General features: G+C 42.8%; 2 protein-coding genes across 2 annotated transcripts; both read right to left on the bottom strand.

The window, feature by feature from the left end:
• Positions 1–139: 139 nt before the first annotated feature.
• LOC129189890 (uncharacterized) lies at positions 140–2641 on the bottom strand. The gene is made up of 5 exons (XM_054792069.1): positions 2628–2641; positions 1551–1604; positions 1424–1468; positions 1198–1358; positions 140–1128 (listed from the first exon to the last, which is right to left on the bottom strand). The coding sequence occupies exons 2-5, from the start codon at positions 1594–1596 to the stop codon at positions 334–336; spliced, it is 1047 nt and encodes a 348-aa protein (XP_054648044.1). The 5' UTR covers positions 1597–1604; positions 2628–2641; the 3' UTR covers positions 140–333.
• Positions 2642–6045: 3404 nt separating this feature from the next.
• On the bottom strand, positions 6046–17207 carry mcm7 (minichromosome maintenance complex component 7). The gene is made up of 15 exons (XM_054792072.1): positions 17001–17207; positions 15271–15350; positions 13782–13946; positions 13506–13630; positions 12380–12560; positions 12164–12301; positions 11930–12079; positions 10760–10874; positions 10544–10675; positions 10356–10439; positions 10042–10253; positions 9704–9969; positions 8828–8996; positions 8041–8150; positions 6046–6503 (listed from the first exon to the last, which is right to left on the bottom strand). Exons 1-15 carry the CDS (start codon positions 17029–17031, stop codon positions 6278–6280), a joined length of 2184 nt encoding a protein of 727 aa, XP_054648047.1. The 5' UTR covers positions 17032–17207; the 3' UTR covers positions 6046–6277.
• Positions 17208–19122: the final 1915 nt, after the last annotated feature.

Here is a 19122-nt window from a genome sequence, read left to right as displayed (position 1 = left end):
GGTTAATGACCAGCTGTGTTTTTATGTGGCGAGGGAGGAGCCAAACAACCAAAAGTGATACGTTTACATTTTTTCCACCTTTTTATTTCTCTCGTTCAGCATTGTTTCATGCTTAACTTGTGGTGGGGCCACACTCCTTTATGAAAAATATATGATGTGGTGGTTTATTACTGCATGACGGGCCATAAAAAAGGCTCTCAGGTGTCGTATTTGGCCCCATACCGTAGGTTGCTCACCCCTGGGTTATGGTACTGCTGCTTCACGTGAGGGTGCGTTCAAAGGCATCTTTGTGCAACGTGTTCAATCAGAGTCCGACTGATTTGAAACATGGTCCTACTGGGTCTCGTCCGCGGGTTCGTCAGCAGGTGCTTCCGGTTGAGGGTACTGGAAGCGGCTCGGGTCGTACAGGTCATCCCGGGGATCGTAGGGCATAGGGTGGTGGTAGTAGGGGAAGGGGAGGACTTTTTTCAGCATGGGAGGAGGAGGGGGTGCTGGCTCCTCCACAGGTTCCTCCTCCTCTTCCTCCACAGGAGGGGGTGGTGGTGGGGGGGGTCCCACGACCTTCCCCTTCACGGGCCTGGGTGGGTGGTCAATGAGGCAGTCGGGGTCCCAGTAGGGGTCGCAGTCGTACTCCATGCCCTTGAAAGAGCGGATGGGGGCCGGTGGGAGAGACTTCTTGACAAGGATCGGTGGAGGAGGGGCTGACTTCTTTGGCGGAGGGGGTGGCGGCTGGGGTGCTGCGGCCGGGGCAGGAGGGGCCTTCTGGGGAGTGCAGTGGGGGTGGTAGCGGGGGTCGCAGAGGACCGGCACGGCGCCGGCGGGTAGGTAGACTATGTGGGGCTTGCACAGGGGGTCCTTGCTGTTGCACAGGTATAGAACATCCGCCTGGGAGATGGCGGGGGCGCGGGGGAGAGGAGGTGGGAGGGTGGCGGGCGGATCTGTGGCCTTGGGGACACCCTTCATGGGGGGAGGAGGGACGACCACTTTGCACTTCTTGTCGGTGGTCGGGTCGCACATGATCTGCGGGACCCCCAGTTTGCTCTGGAAGTAGGAGGCGTTGGGGCCGTAAGTGTTTTCCAAGTACCTCATCTGCTGGTACAGCATCCTCAGCTTGTCGATCTCATACAGCTGACACACAACACAGCATTAGGCAGCCATCAATGTGACAAAGACAACACGCGTGTGTGTGTGTCATACCCCCTCCGTGTGTCCAATGCTGCTGTAGTAGCGGTAGTAAGCCTGGAAGTCCGGGTTTCCCCGGTACCATCGGGGTTCCACGTTCCTCTTGGGCCTGGAGTGAGTCAGGAAGTGGTTGGCCTTCTCTGAACTGATGCTGACATCACTGACAGGAACCATCCCTGGACAAAGAGGAGGAGGACTATGTGATGATGATAAACAGGAATCAGGCATATTGTTAACGTACCTTCCTGCTTGATGGAACTCAGCAAGGATTTGGCCTCCAGCAGGCCTGCAAGAGCAAACATGATGTTATTGAACTGCACTGGTTGATCATTGTGATGCCTGAATGGAGGGCGGGTTTCACAGCTCACCTGGAAGCCATGTGAGGCAGCTCACCAAACACAACGTGGAAATCATCTGGACCCCTGAACACAACACATTCAAGCAATTCATATATATATACAGTATATATTATAAAAAAATCCCAAATAATCACAAACAGTTGAGCTAGTTTGATATATGGGCTTGTGCGTATTTTAAAACTTGATTATTCGAATGAAATATGCTATTATAGGACAATTTGCTTCATCTATTTTAATTATGATTATTTGTATTTGTTGATTGGCTGGGAGAAATCACACTACCACTCCAGCCACACTAATGATTTTAGTTTTGAATTTAGGCTTTTAAACATCACCTTTCCTTTTTTAAATAAGAAATGTACTGGAAAATACTGAGAGTGCATGAGGGCAAAACACAAAAATGAGCAAAACTACAATTGCAATGCAACAATAGACAATCATAATTCATACTGAAAAGGCCTCTTTTTTTTTTACTTTTGTGAGTTTTTCAATCTTATTTGATTATTTTAGCTATCTTTACTTTGCATTGTAGTGTAAATGTAGCTTTCCACATTGAATATATATTAAATATTTCATTTCATATTAACATTTTTCTTCACTGATTGGCCGTGAGAAATGAAAGCTCTCATACATACCTCAACTACTCATATTCTTCCTTAAAAGACAAACCAAAAAATAACATTTACATTACAAAAAAACAGCTGGAGATGACACAATTTTACAAAAAAAAAAAGTCATTTCTTTACATTTCTTATGTTATCTTTTGTTTATACAGCCTTGACAAGGTCAGTTGATAAAAACATTGATATTATATTATATTGCATTTTATTCAAACGACAATTTATTTAAATAAATTTAAAAAAAAGTATCAGGTCCCAAAATAGTCTCTCTCAAAAGCCAAACACATTTAAATGCCAAAAATAACAGCTTGAGACAAAGACACACACCAAAAGTTCCATTGTAAGACTTAAAAAAGACCTTCACATTTATTATTAGACACAGCTGTGCAGCAACATCATCATCATCATCATCATCATCTCCAAAGTACGACAAAGTAGAAGAAGAAGTTAAAAATTGCTCACCTACTTTCACGAAGACGTCCTCGCAGCTCCCAGCGGACCAGGCGGGTTAAATAGACGTCTCAGCGTGGGTCACTCGAAACCCTCAACCTGTCATCCAATAGGATCCCTCCTTCATTTAGGAATCGAAATCCTGTAGCTCACCTCCCTCCCTTTTTCATAAATGCGCGTTAATACGGGTGCCCTTTGGCGACAATTAAAAGCAAAAAATCTGCCAGCCTTCAGTAAAAAGACGTTGGGATGGAAACAAGGTCGTTAAAGCTGAGAGGCCCTGCTGGGAAAAGTGCAACTGGGAGCCAGAATGATGCCGACTAACAACATCCCAGCCAAGAAATGAAGAGAGGGAGGGGAAAAAAATGTCGTTTACAGATGAGTGTGTCAAAAAAGGTGCTTATTAGTTCTTCTTTGACGTGTGGCAACACCTGCTTGGCTTTTTAAGCTGCTTTGCTTTTTAAAAGTCACACACATCAATGTGACAATTTTACTTTTTATAGGCCACTACCATTTTAAGTCTGTTTTTTTTTAATGCCATATATTTCGCTGAGTAGGTAAACAAAATATGTAATATCTTCCAAAAAGTGCAAAATTTGGGATTATCACAGCTTTGACAATGTCAGTTGATAAAAACACTGATTTTGATGCATTGAATCCAAATGCCAATTTATCTAAAAAAAAAAACAAAACAAGACAAAACTGTATTTTAAAGGAAAACTGCACTTTTGGAATTTTGCTCATTTGCAATCCTTATGTGAGACATGAACACATTGTCCCTTTTCTGTGCGTTCCAAACATATAAAAACAGCTACAAAGACGCAGCTAAGAATGCACGTAATGGGAAACCCTTATTCCGCCTATAAAGCCTTCCGAAAAAAACTCGCCAACAACGCCCCATTTACATGCAGTATAACGTGACCAAGCTACAGCGACATTGCTATTATTATTAACGTTACAGCGTTCAAGCTACGGTACTGGCCTATTGACACCTTGCCACACCACACCGGCTAGCTACTAGCCGGCTAGGGTCTAGCTTCACCACGGTGCCGCACTCTCAATGTTAACGTTAGGTGTAGGCGTTCATTTCTATGTTGCTATGTGAAATCAATGCGCCCAGGAAGGAAGTTCCGGTAACGCTTAAAATGGCCAAAATACGACAAAATTACATGTTATCATGAATGTACCTGTTACTACATGGTTACTACATGTTTATAAAACCATCAAATCTTTTTTTTTTAATCGCGGCCTTTGTAGGTGGCATCGGTGTGTAATGAGCTGTCTCTTTTTATCTCTTTTTATATCTCTAGAATGCACAGAAAAGAGAAAGACGTGTTCATGTCTCACATAGGGACAAAAAAAAAAAAAGTGCAGTTTTCTGTAAGTATATATTTTATCTTTAGGTCCCAAAATGGTGCCTCTCAAGTCTTTTTTTTTTTTTTAAACCACTTCACACTCAATCATAGATATGTAAAGTTATTTTTAAAAGTTTATGCCTTGTGTGTGTTATAAGAAACCCTTATTTTAAATGTTATTTTTTAAAATACACTTTTTACCTTTAGGTCGCAAAATGGTCCCTGTCAAAAGTCGTATGATGTAATATCATGTATTTATTTTTTTGCACTTCACCTAACCATGGTTATCATGTAAAGTAACTTTAAAAAAAAAAAGAAAAGTTGATGCCCTTTTTGTTAGAAGAAACCCCGGATGCCCCCTCTCTCTCCAAATGGGAAAAATAAAAAGTTACAGAACCGAAGTGCAATGTGGGACATCTGGACGACGTTATTACAGCCTTGACATTTTCAACTGATAAAAACATTGATTTTGATGCATTCTTTTTTTGGAAAAATAATTTATGAAGATAAAACTTACCATTTACCCAATTAGCCTTAATTAACCGCTTTTAGATGTAATGAAATGGTCTTCAAAATGTCAGAAGAAATGGGAGTGAGACAAACAAAACTGTTATGCAAGCAATTTATTGCAAAAGAAATAGGCTGTTTATCAGCTGATCAAGTTTTGAAGACCATAGCTTAAAAAACAACAACCAAAAAAACGCCTAAATTGTTCAAAAAAGGACTCAGCAATGAGTAGCTGCGCCATTGTTGTCAATCACCTCAAAAATTGGTTTGGGCATGCGTGATGAGTGTTTCTAGAGGAGGCTAGTGGGAATGTTGCTCCAGGTGGTGAAGATGGCTTCACGGAAGGCATCCACTGTCTGGAACTGATGTCCATTTTGGAATGCTGTCAACTGGATTCAGATCAGGGGAACATGCCGGATGGTCCAATAGAGTGAGGTTATTCCTCTGGCATTGTGAACTGCAGCGTTGTCCTGTTGAAAAAGTCAATCTTTACCACGCAGACGAGGGCCTTCAGTCATGAGGGATGCCCCCCTGCAACATCTCCGCATAACCAGCTGCCATTTGACGCCCCTGCACAACCTGAAGCTCCGTTGTTCCATTGAAGGAAGAAGCACCCCAGACCATGATGGCGCCCCCTCCACTGTGTCGTGTGGAAAACATCTCAGGCGGGATCTCCTTGTCATGCCGGTAACCTTGGAAGCCGTCAGGGTTCCATGTTTTCTCAGCAGAGAATAAAACGTCCACCTTTCAATGTTCCATGTTTGATGCTCTCGTGCAAATTCCAAACAAGCAATTTTGTGGTGTTGAAGGATACGAGGCCTTTGAAGATGTTTTAGTTTTAAAACCCTTCTCTCGCAGATGCCGTCTGATCGTTATTGGACTGCACTCAGGACCAGTAAAATGCTAAAATACAATCTGACAGTGTTTCAAGAGAGAACATCTTTTTGCCTTTGCCATCAAGAGATCATGACAGTGAATATCTTGACAGAAGATGACTTTTGAAGATGATTTTTTTGCCTTTTAAAGAGGATGTGCCGTTGTCAGCTGACATGCAGCCCATTTCACTTCAATGCTCGTTTGCAATAAATTGCTTACCCAAAATATTTTTTCGTCTCACTCTTTTCTTCTTTTTGCATTTTGAAGCTCTACTTAGAACCTCCTTCAGAGCCAACAGTACAAAATGTAAATCTTGCCATTTTTCAACTGGTCTTACATTTTTGATCAGGAGTGTATATATTTATTTTACATATTAAATATACTGAAAACGGCATCAAATAGCTACAATGTCCCCCAAGGGTGAAACATCCCGAGTGAAATGTGGCCCGATGAGCAGGATCATTCAGGTACAGTGATGAAAATGTCAGTTTGGGGAAAAAGCTGTAACCACAAAAGTTATTTTTGAACATCTGTCCTGAAACGTTACTGCAGGACAAAGTGCTCCTGGGCATTTGGAAGCAGACCTATAACTATAACTATGATACGTAATTGGTAGCTACCGCCGTGGCGCTTCCTGAGAGCAGCCATGTTTCCCAAAAGCCATTTTTCAACTCATTCTCAAACAAAAAGTCAATGAGCGAGTGATACATTTATTATACCTATGCATGACAATACAGGAATCAAAGTAACAATGTATCATGACAATATACACAAATGCTCAGTGAAGCTGGTCAATGTTGGAATGTGGATCAAAGTTTTGTGCTGGAACTTATTTACAAGCAAAATGGTTCAACAATGCAACTTTTAACGTTCGGAGAAAAGTGTCAATGCAGTTCAGAGGCGGCGCACACACAAACACACACACCTGTCAGACAAAGGTGATGCGGGTGCGAGCCTGGTTGATCTGCCACACGTTGAGTTCCTCGTACTCCTCCAGGGCCTCCTGGAACTGGGCGGGAGTGAAGCCTCGCTGGACGCACCGCTGCTCCGCCTCCGACATGCGGACCATGCCGCCGGGCCCGCCGCGGCCAGAGACGCCCTCCGTGGACAGCTCGCGCACCAGAGAGAAGATGACGTCGGCCGGACGCTGAACCCTGCGGACCGGGGGGGGGGGGGGGGGGGGGGGGGGAATCACAGATTATGAACACAAACTTTGCAAAAGAAGGTCCAAATTTAAACACTAAAAGATCAATTACAAATGTTTTATGACATGTTATCATCCAATGGTCGACGTATAGGACTGTAAACAATGATATCACTAATTAAAACATTTACTTTGTCAGATTCACCGCCTTGTCGAGATACTACTGTACAGACCCTTTCTGATCACTTGAATTATGTAAAGCACAGGTGGCAGGTTTCTGTAAGTTGATTGATGACATTTGCCTGCCTAAGTAGACAAAATACATTTGAAATATAGCTACATAACTCATATCAATTATAATATATAAAAAGCCCCTTTTTCCCCCAAAAGCAACTGACATTCAAATAAAAACAGCCTACCCAAACCTTAAAGCTCTGCTAGTTTACCATAACGCACATAATAGAAGATAAGGTATAATACTGTAAAACCAGAATTGTGTTTTTATTTTAAATAGAGTTAAGATAATTGGAGGAGGTGGGGGGTTGATTTGAAACGCCTTTCTCCAAGTTGATGGTTGACACCTGCTTACTTGCCTATTGTTTCCCATACATAATAAAAAAGGTATTAAAGGGATAGTTTGGATTTTTTGACATGAAGTTGTAGGACATCCCCATCAGCATCAGCAGATTTCTGTGATGTTGAACGTACTTCCACTTAGTTGCTGGGGACAATAAAGTCAAGAGTTTGGCTTCTAAAAACAATATGCGTTCAAAAGATTAAAACATTTGCATCACAAAAATGCCTTGTCAAAAACTCAAACCTCAAAAAAACGCTCAACGTTATATCTGTCCCCCGCCGTATCCCTGCGCCCTGTGACGAAGACACTTCTTCCGCTGTGGAACACATACGTAAACAAGATGGCCGCGGTGCTCCGTCGTGGAAGTACATGCGAGCGTCTTCATCACATACACATGAAGGCACAGGCGACAGTGCGCAGGAATACGGCGGGAGACGGATATTACGCCAAGCGTTTTGTAAGGTCAGATTTTTTTTGGAGAAAGCATTTGAAAGATGCAAAATGTATTCATCTTTTGAACGCACATTGTTTTGAAAAGCCAAAGTCTTTACTTAATTATCCCCAGCAACTAAGCGGAATCATCACGGAAATCTGACCACAACTGGACTTAGGATACCAGGTGGGAGTGGGGGTGGGGGTGTAAGTCTGATGGGGATGTCATACAACTTCATGTCAAACAAATCCGAACTATCCCTTTAAATAAAAGAGTATGTAAGCAGCGCTGGTTTACCATAAAGCACACAATACAGAGTAAGACATTAACTTAGACATCTTTAGATGTGAACACGCAGCTCCATAAAAACACTCTGAACTTTTTACTGCTTCCTCCAGGACATGCAGCTCCTCTAACAGGGATAGCAGGATCTCGTAAAAGCTTTTTTTTGGAAGGGGGGGGTTCAGAAGACCTCCAGGCACGAGTGGTGGCGTCAATGCTCGTTAAAAGCCAAGTTTGGGAGGCGTCAACGCAGACCTTGTTCCGCTGGACTTGTCGGCTTGCAGCGAATCCTTGGACATCTCCATCAGCCTCATAGCCTCGTTGACGTCCTCCTTCTCCACGCCATCCATCGTGCGGAGGCGGGCCTGCGACAGGGAAGCAGACGTAAGGATTATGGGGGGGGGTATAAAGCCAAAAAAAAGAAAAAAATCAAGGGGGGTGTGGGCGGGAAGTATCTTGACGACATTTGCTGCGCTGTGCCGGCACTGTCAGACCGAGACAAGTGCAATGCCCTCTGGGATGGCCGGCAATTGCCCAAGTCTCCGCCTCTCAACACCAGCTAGTCTCTCACGGGGCCCACCGCAACATGATGGCGTCATTTCCGAGCACGGTCAGTTTTGCATGGGTTTGCACAGCTGCTCAGTTAGCACAGGGGCTGACTGCCCACCCTGCAAAGCTGAACATGCTCAGACTCTCAGCAGCTCTTCAAGCATGCCCCCTGGTGGTCATACGTGTGCAGCACGTGGCCGTCAGTCTGCAGGAAGTGCTGGTTTTGCAGTAGGTGGATGATGCTACCTGCACAAACAGCACTTTTGGCAGCCAGAGGCAAACAGGAAGTGCCTTTTATAACAATCGTGTGTTTTGTCCAGCGTGGGAAAGAAGTGCTCACGGCGCAGTAGATTAGCGTTCCGTCACTACCTGCACTGTAAGCACTTTAGCGCACACTGAACCACCGATGAAGACGAAATGGTAGAAATGCTGGAAAGTTGCAGTTAACTTAATGCATCCCGTTTGAGATGTTAGGGATCAGTGCCATTCTCACCAACGCGGTGGAGAGGCGGAGGATGGAGAGCAGGGTACGCGCCGATGTGAAGGTGGTGTCCTTGCTGACCCGTGCCTCCTTCCTCATCTCCACGTAGGCAGCGGTGATGTAGTCAGCCAACGACTCGGGCACCACGGGCTGCTTCTTCTTACAAAGTGCAATGTATCGCCTGTGAGGGAAATTGAACGGCGGACAATGGATGCATTAGATGGACGCATGTAAAGCTGTCACTCACACACGTGTGCGTCTAAAAATGTTGCCAGGTTTAGCGATTTTATCTCAAAAGTCATTGCTTTTAGCATGAGTAAAAGGAAAAAAAAACAGCTGAAAAAGAGCCAGATAGACCCTTTCCCACCTTTTTAAATAGCAATAACTTAAAAATACATAAACGTCACTTGATAAAAAGAAAGCCTTCAAAATAAATACAATTAGATAAAAGGAAAAATCTGTTTCATAATTAAAAAGGGGTATGTACTTTTCACTTTTAATAAGCCACGCCATTTTTTGAATAGAAAAAGTAATCATTTTTTGAACATTTTTCACAAAATATCAATGTTCTGAAAAAAAGTTAAAAAAAAATCTGCATTTTTAATAATGTACTCCAAAACTGTTGGATTTTTTTTGTACTTCAAAACAAAAAGAAAACAAATTTAAGTTTAGATTTTCAGACAAAAACAAAAAAGCATGCTTTCCGTCCCCCCATCCCTCAATTCAATAATTTTCTACTGCTCTCCTGTTCCTGGATAGCAGTATTTTTTAAATTGCATTTTTTTTTAAATACTGGAAGATACTTTCTTGCCACTTTTTTGTAAAAACTTAAAAAGGGAAAAAAAGAGGTAGGCGGGGTAACAGGACAGTGATGACATACACACGCACCTCATGAGTTTCATGTCAATGGGGGTGAAGTGCGTGGGGGGCTGTCGGCAGTGCTGGTGCACGTAGGTGATGTGCTGGGCCAGACGCAGGTCGGCGTCAGCGTCCGGCTTGTCCTGGATGAGCCAGAGCAGGTCAAAACGCGATAGCAGCGCGGCCGGCAGCTGGATGTTCTGCTCAATGCTCTTCTTGGGGTTGTAGCGGCCGTACGCCGGGTTGGCGGCGGCCAGGATGGAGCAGCGGGCGTTCAGCGAGGTCATGATGCCGGCCTGGTTGATTAGATGTGGCGTTAACAGACTATAAAAACATGCATACATACGCATATTAAAGGTTTGTGTTACCTTGGCGATGGAGATAGTCTGCTGTTCCATCACTTCGTGAATGGCCGTGCGGTCGGCATCGGCCATCTTGTCAAACTCGTCGATGCAGCACACGCCCAGGTCGGCTAGCACGAGGGCGCCACCTTCGAGGGTCATCTCCCCGGTCAGGGGGTCGCGCATCACAGCTGCCGTCAGACCCACGCCTGATGAACCTCGACCTGTCGTGTACTGGCCTGAGCACAACGTGTGGTGGGTTAGCGATATAGACACACACACACACACACACACACACACACACACACACACACACACAAAATGATGTAGTGAGTACTCACTGCGAGGAGCCAGGCGGTCGATGTAGGACAAGAGCTGGGATTTGGCCACTCCAGGGTCTCCCATTAGGCAGATGTTAATGTTACCTGAGTGGATCACGCAGGACATGTGTTAAGACGTTATTTTCAGAACTAAAATATCCCTGCTGTGTGTTTGCTTTAAAAGGCCTCAAAGCAGAGTGAGCGTTCACCTCTGATCTTCATGCCCTTCGGCGCTTGCTCCACACCACCAACCAGCAGCAGGAGCAGAGCCTTCTTCACATCCTCGTGGCCGTAAATCTCAGGCGCGATCGAGCCAGACAGTTTCTCGTAGAATCCTTCCTCTACAAAATATCATTGTTCTGTTGTTTAAAAAACATTTTGAAGTGGAGCATCAGGTAACATGTTTGAGGACAGGAGAGACGTACCGGTGATGCTGCGCAGCTCTTCATCCGTCAGCTCCTCGTTTCCGAGCTCGTCATCCTCGGTCTTGTTCATGAGCGTGATGCAGTGGGCCTCCATGTAAGTCTCAGAGAGAAGACCCTGAAGATACAAAGTTCAGTTTCAAACAGTATTCTTGAGAAATAGGGGGAATAGGAGGTACAGTGGTCCCTCGCTACAACATCGTTCACTTTACGCGGCCTCGCTATTACACAGATTTTTGTGTGTGCAATTTTTTTTACAGTGTAGCATGCTTTTTTTTTTTTTAACAGCGTATGAACTATTGTGTTCTGCCTCCCGATTCACTAAAGGAGAACCGGCATTGTCTTCTGCGTCCCGATTGGCTAAGGGACTGTAGACCATCAATCAATATCCTCCATGCCATGTGCCCTGTAAGTACAGAATGCATTCAGCTTGCCTAACTTACATAATTGTTCGATCCCTAGCAGTGTGGCTCTTTAGTGTTTTATGTTTGCAAGTTTTCTCCCGGACAAAACTCACAATGTCAACTAAACGCTCTGCACCGACAAAGGAACCTGCTGCAGTCCGCCATTATGGAATAAATGAATCTTCGGTTCGTTCCATAAAGGAAGAGGAAAATAACTTAAGGACAACAGCAGCAATACATTTGAACAAGGATGCAAAAAGGGCCTTAACTGTCCGCAGCAAGACCGCAAAGAAGCCGCCTCTGTGGATGCTGTGGCAGAGGCAAACACGAGCAAATTTAAAGCCATCATCGGGCCATAAGCCTGAACAAGTTTTTAATATGGATGAGACCGGTTTTGGAAACACTACACTGCTGACAGAGCCCATGGACCAAGGCATGATCCGCGCTTTTAAGGCCCTCTATGCGCAACATACATATTTTCTCGTGCTTGAGAAAAGTGTATTGTGTGGTGAGGGGTTTTACAGCCTTAAAACATACAACAAACAAAAAAACATATCCTGTAAACAAAAAAAAAAAACATACTGCAAATGAAAAAAAAAACAATGTAAACGGGAAAAAAAATATAATAAAAAAACATATCCTGTAAACAAAAACATTTAAAAAATAAAAATCGACTTCTACAACACAGACTTCACTTAATGGTATTTTTTGGAACCTAACCCCCGCGTGAAACGAGGTAACACTGTAATAGAAAAGGTGTCCACTGTACCTGAGTAGCCTGCCTGAAGCCCGTGCGCAGGAGAGGCAGGAAGACTCCCGTGATGGCCACGTGGTCACCAGGCTGGGCGAGGCGTGTGTTTTCGCCACGAGCATACACAGACATACTTCGAGGTATGTTGCCAACGGGCACCTGGTCGCTCTGTAGTTGGCGAGTAAATGAAGGAGCTTTATAAGACAACACTGATGTCACATTTACATTAAGGGCATAAGAGAGGCTTCTTACATGCTCCTGAATGCGGAGCTCCTGGAATTTCACAAACTTGGAGCCTCTGGTCTGCAGGTAGAGGCGACCGCCAGACTTGTTGGTGACACACTCCTGGCTGGGACACATGACCAGGGGCATGAAGGATGGCGACTGGATCTGCAAGACAAAAAGATGATGAATGTCGCCCCCCTCCCTTGAGGCGTGACGCACATATCGAAAGAGGGCAAGTCTTACCGGTTGGTATGTCTCGGCGCCGCACTGGTCGCAGGTGTATGTGGCCACCGCCATCATGGGCTTGACCTCGGTGGCGCGGGTCACGATGCCCCGGATGGTCACCAGGTGCCCGATGCTGTCGGCCCGAACGTCGCGTACCACTTTGGGCTTAGACATGCTGGGGGGCTTGAAGTAGAGCTCGCTGTGGCGAGACAAAACAGTACAATTGTCCATTTATAAATGGTAAAGTAGCTCTAACGTTCATTTTTCCAAAAAGGGTGCTTGTCCACAAGCGTAATTTGCTTTTACTTTATGGTTTGTTTGTAACCTGCACCCATTGGCAGCAAAAAGTATGTGTGCAATAATAACCATAGAACCAGAAATGTAACTCTTTGGAACTTATGAGTTCCATGCTGAGGACCATGTGACTAATGCAACAATATGTTAACATCAATAATAATGAACAATGTATTTTGCAAATTCAGCTGTCACCGTTGTGCAGGGGCGTCCAAAGTGCGGCCTGCACTTTATTGGCCCTCACCACATTGTAGAAATAAAACTAAACCAAAAACCTCAGCATAAATGAAAAAATTGATCAAAAAGGCAAAATGTGAAGAAAAGAGGCCGAAACATTGATACTAATAAATAAATAATAAAACAAAGCTTTGTCTTTAAATATATACAGAATATTTAAAAACCTTTTTACAAAACTAAAAAAAAAAAAAAAATTAACATTGCCTTCGGCATGCTGTGACTTTCAGTATGTGGCCATTGGTGGAAAAAAGTTTGGACACCCCTGCCTTAATGCGACAAGACTCACCTCCCAGGTACACAGTAATGCATCTCTGCTCGCTACTACATCAAAATACATTATTTATTGTTTCCAAGTACAAAGGTTAACTTATTTACACACTGGAGGTACATTTTTTAGATTTACAGTGTGTTTATTTTTTTACACTTGTATGACAGTTAAGAATGTGAAAATGTTGCTTAAAACATTGCATGTACAGGCCATAAATGTTTTATGACAGAGACCGTTTCATACGGGAACTGCTAATTGCAGTTTCAGCGATTTCCTACAGGAATTCTCTTCCACATTGGATTTGATGGCAAATCGAAGCTTTAGCACAGCAACTTAGCAACTTACAATCTCCTCATGAGTTCTGGTGGGTATTGGTTGCGCGTGTCACGTGTATCCGCGGGGTCACGGGCCCTTTGTTCCATCATCAGCCGGTGCTCGATGTACACATCCAAAGAATCCTTGGCAACGATCTGGACATAACAGCAGATTTATGAGAAAGCAGTTAAGTAAGAGTCCATCAAGTGTCACGAAACAGCAGGAACCTGTGAAAGGCTGCCGCGTCCAATTGCAACCAGCAGACACTTGAATCAAACCCGATTGGCTCAACTCGACCCTACTTACATCTCTCTCTTTGTACTCTGGCAGCAGGTCGTGCACGGCGTCGGCAAAGAGGCCAGTGTAGCGCTTGGCGTTCTCACAGACACTCTCCACCAGCTCGGGGTCCTCCTCAGCCACATCTTCCAAATCCACAAAGAGGGACACCTGCTCCCTGTGAGCCAGCGCCACCTATAATTAATAGGTAATTTATTGCCCAAGGACACAACCGAGCCCTTTGTATGTCATTTTAAGCTTTTCTTGGGAAGATATATACAAGACACATACTGTCATCATTTCATTAAATGATTAAAAATGTTGTTTTAATTAACAGATGGGAACAAAACGATACCATTACAGTAGATCCCCACATAGCCGCGATTCAGCATTCACCACCCCACAGATGTGGAGTTTTGGCAAAAAATTTCCCCCCTCAAAAACAGTCCAGTTTTTCCATAGAAAACATTTCATTCACCTTTAATTGATAACAAATCATAAATATGTGACAACACAGTAACAAATGTATAGCATACATGCATCGCTGTCACACAATTTACATGTTTGTCTTTATACTCCACTTTTTCACCAAGTTTTGAGATGTCGCACTTTCTTCAGCGGTCTTTGAAATCACCATATTTGCAAACTTCTATATAACGTCTACAACATCACTCCGATTCCATCTGTTCATCGATCGCCTTACGTTATTACTTAATGGTGAGTAGCTATAAATTGTATAATTTCCATCCATCCATTTTCTATACCGCTTTTCCTCATTGTATCATTTAAAATGTGTTTAATAAGTGTGTTTAATAAGTGTGTGAAGCATATTGATGAGAGACTAAGAGGGTTCTGGAGCAGAATACCATCTAATAATTACAACAGTCGCAGGAGAACAGCAATGCTAAGGGAGCGGGAAAAAGAGCTGTGGGTCAATAGATGACATTTTTACGGGCGTATCAATTACTTGCAGATTTTCACCATTGGCTCGTACACTCTGAAGGTAATGTCCGCTAAATGCATGGATCTACTGTATTCTAACGTCCTCAGAATCAATAAAGTATCTATTTACAGGTTACCCATGCTTTATTTCTAGGTGCAACAGTATGGTGGCCAATAGAGGCAAACACGCAGCAACGTCCAAACACAGAAATGATCCAAAACCAAAACCCCACTAACGCCATAAAACAGATGCAAAGTGAAAATCCTGCAAATACATACATTTAATTTCTGTTTTTTAAAGGTTTTCTATGTTGCTGTGCTTTTTGCCCCTGTTGGGCTACTGTAATACAGGCATAAATGACACTTGAACACAGTGTCTTCAAAGGAACAAGCATTTGGCCAAATGTTGGACCTCTGCACACATATTTGACTTGGCAATCCCTATTCTTTCCAAGAACCTGAAGAACAAGTTCACAACTACATTTTGCTTCCTCTCACATTTCTTTTTGCTTGAAAATGACAAACATGCCCATCTTTAAATGCAATACCATCAACTGTTCTCATTACATCTACTTACAAGTTGCACTCCGTATTTGAACACCTTCTTCCCATTGTCATCTTCGGTGTAAAACTCCTGCAGGAATCTCTTGCATTTATCTGTAAAAAAAAAAATACTCAATTCACTATAAAAAGGCACACACGCAATGAATGGCTTTTGTCATGTGGTGGAATATTACAAATGCCGCAAAAAGTGTTGATGAGAAACAGCAGTGGGGCCTCCATGCTGGGAGCTAATTTGTTGTTCTGGAACAACCCCCCCCCCTTCCTCTTTGTTGAGTAACATGGCATCCTGTATTCTCGATGAGTCACTATCGCTTTCAGTGTCTCTTAAAACTAATCACCAATGCCAAAAAAGCCATTTCTAACCTGTATACCTTATTGTACGGCTGTTTTCAAGATGAAATAACCACCATTACGTAGCTACTTTGCTTCCGGATGAGGATGACAATACACAAACACACTTCGGGGTCCATTTTTTTTGTTTAGCCAAAAGACATCCCGCACTTCTTCAAAGTACAAACAACCTTTCATTACCACGTCACAAGAGACTTAAAAAAGACAAGCGGGCGAGATCGGAGGTGTCCACACTCACTTTGACGACGCTGAGATGGTTTGTCGTTTTGTGTGCTGGAGGATGTTTTTGTAAACAAAGCAGCACATGGCTTTGGCGAGCTCGTCACCGCCTGTATCGCTCCGCCGTTTTCTCCGCTCGTAAAACTAGTGCGTGATGTCTGCTGCTGTTGTTTTTAAGCCAGCCATCTTTTATTGATGCAGCATCATCTTACTGACATTTACTACAACAGAAACTAACAGCCCAAATAAGCGACTTTTAGGTATACGTTCAACTGTTATATTTTATATATATATAGTGTATCTGTACATGTAGTGGTATAGTATATATTTTCCAATGCTTTTCACACCGTAGTACTTAATTCTTTCTGTACATAATTATGCATTTTTAGTTTTTATTTTGTCGTATAAAGATATTCCGAATTTTTTAAATTATATTTTGTGCTGTTACTGTCTACTTTGCTGCTGTGAAACTTCTATTGCGGAACTAATAAATGTTAATTCGACCCAAGATACCTCGAACACTTTTGGATTTAATGTTAGGTTGTTGCAATGTTGCACACTTTCCGAAAATTGCATATTGTTGACTTGCAGAAGAGTAATGCAATTCATTAAGAAAGTAAAAGCTACAAGTTAATACGGCTAACCAGTCTTAGCATGCGAACGTAGCTCTGCCAGTGTTGTTGGATGAATATTCAAAAAGAGTTTAATAAGTGAACCTACTTTGGTAGGGACAATGAGCGGAAATACACGTTACAAGACCATTAAATACTTGCTGTAGAAGGGGAACCAGTACTACTAGTAGTAGCACTACTACAGCAGTGAGACATGTGCTGGCTCCTTTGTTCCTGTGGCCTCATCCGGGTCACTGAGCAGTCACAAGCCCCCCTTACTTAGCAAAATTTGGACCAACTTCAACCCGCACATTTAAACCCCTAATTCACTTAAACTACTTATACAAACGCGTTTTTACTTGGATTGTAAAGAGATCGAAGTTGCAATCCGATGAATGGAAACGAAAACGCCATTTTGACTAAACGACTCGCTTAAAAGTGTACATTAGAATGTTTTCACCGGCAGCCATCTTGTCAGTAAATAGAAAGACTTACAATTTACTTTCTAGAACTTTGTATATAGGCTAACCTGTTGCTGTTTTTTGAGAAAGCCACTCTTTACCTTTCTCCGCCGCGTAGTCTTTGCGCGCCATGTCTTGCAGAGAATTCCACAATCCCGGAGTGGCTCAAGAGATGTATTTTTTTCAAATAAATTGTCGTTTAAGTCCTTTCCACTCTCCGGTGTGACCGTGTTGTTGACTTGGGTAAACTCGCTGCTTGTCCGCGCTGCAGAAGTGGCGCGAGTCTGACGTCGCCGTCGACCAATCGCGTCGTCCCTTGCAGTGCACAGAGAGGCGGGCCTTTGCCCTGGCGGGAAAGCCGCGGTGGCGGGACTTAGCACAACGCCACGCCCTCCTTGTATGAGTGGCGAATGGCGCGAAAGGCGAACTCGAGACTTCTGCCTTCTTCTTCTTCTTCTTCTTCTTTTAGTTTAATGGCGGGTTGCAACCATGACTTTAAAAGGTGCATACCGCCACCGACCGTACCAGAGTATGTAACATGGGCCATATACAGTATCTTTCTTTATGCTAACTTATATCATGAGGATACTACTTATACTACCAATAATAATAATCCTAATAATAATACTTATAGTAAAATATTCTAATACTTATCTATATTTTATTATATAATCCTGTGTCCTTCAAATATTCTATCACTGCCCTCTGTATATCTCTTACCTCCTCCCCACCTGTTCCTAAAATACCCCCAATGCTCCATTCCCTTCCTATCTTTTTAATTCTTTTCCTTAACGTTACGCGTTCTTCCCTATATCTCTTGCAGTGTAGTAATGTGTGTTCTATGTTCTCTATACTTTTACACTCCATACATACTTTTGATTTACATTTCCCTATCAAAAACATCTTGTCATTTAACCCGGTGTGATTGAGCCTCATCCTAGTTAACACTATTTCCTCTTTTCTGTTTTTTCTCTTCACCCCTTGTGCACTGATAGATCTTTGTACTTTATAATACTTTCTCCCGCTACTACCCTCGTCCCACCTATTTTGCCATTTCTCCATCATTTGTTTTTTGATTATTGCCTTTACTTTGCCTTTACCAGCAGGTATATTTATAATTTCATTCCTTCTAATTCCCATTTTAGCCATTTTATCTGCCACCTCATTCCCCTCCACCCCTACATGTGCAGGCACCCAGCAGAATCTTATTTCTATTTTGAACATGTGTAGTTGGAATAAGCTTTGATGTATTTCTAATAATAAATCCTCTCGACTTGATTCCATATTTGTAATACTATATAATGCTGCCAGAGAGTCCACACAACATACCACTCTATCTGCTTTTATTTCCTCTATCCATTGCAAATCTCTAATAATTGCCATCATTTCTGCTGTATAAACCGAGAGCTGGTCTGGTAATCTTTTAATGATGCTATAATTCATTGTTGGTACATAGATTCCAATCTATCTATTTTATCTTTAATTACCCATCCAAAGCTATTACTTTTAGTTGTATTATACTCCCAACATTCCTCTATCACATTCTTGGCCAGATGTCCATGCCTACATCCTTTAAGTCTACTCCAGTATGTCAACATAAGTTGATCTCTTCTCAGGTCATACACTACTTCTCCTAACTCAACCTGCATTGCTTTCATTGGTGTTGATGTGATTGCACCTGTACATATCCTAAATGCTTTGTGAATATTTCTTTCTATTTTCATTAAATGTGTATATTTAATCTATATATATATATATATATATTAGTGACTGTTTATCTGCTCCCCACTCCTTACCTGGAACAGCTCTCGTTAAGTTTATTATCCTCTTACATTTCTCTTCTACCTTTTCCACATGGGTCTTCCATGTGCCTTTCTGATCGAGCCACATACCAAGGTATTTAAAATGATCTACTTTTATCATGTTTTGTCCATATAGCATCAGGTTCTGATTTTTTATGCCTTTTTTCCCGGTAATCGTCATGTAACATGTTTTATTGGGTGATAGCTTAAATCCCCAGTCATATGACCATTGTTCTATCTTCTTTATTGCTTCCTTCATTTTACTTGTCACATTTATAGAATCTCGTCCCCTTGCCCAAATCACTCCATCATCTGCATATAGGGCCGACCCAGTCCTTCTATCCAGATTCATGAATATATCATTTATCATTATGTTAAACAAAACTGGACTAATTACACTCCCCTGTGGTATACCATTTGC

Source organism: Dunckerocampus dactyliophorus, chromosome 11 (assembly GCF_027744805.1).
Source record: "Dunckerocampus dactyliophorus isolate RoL2022-P2 chromosome 11, RoL_Ddac_1.1, whole genome shotgun sequence".
NCBI lineage: Eukaryota > Metazoa > Chordata > Actinopteri > Syngnathiformes > Syngnathidae > Dunckerocampus > Dunckerocampus dactyliophorus.
This window is presented reverse-complemented; position numbering and strand designations above follow the sequence as displayed.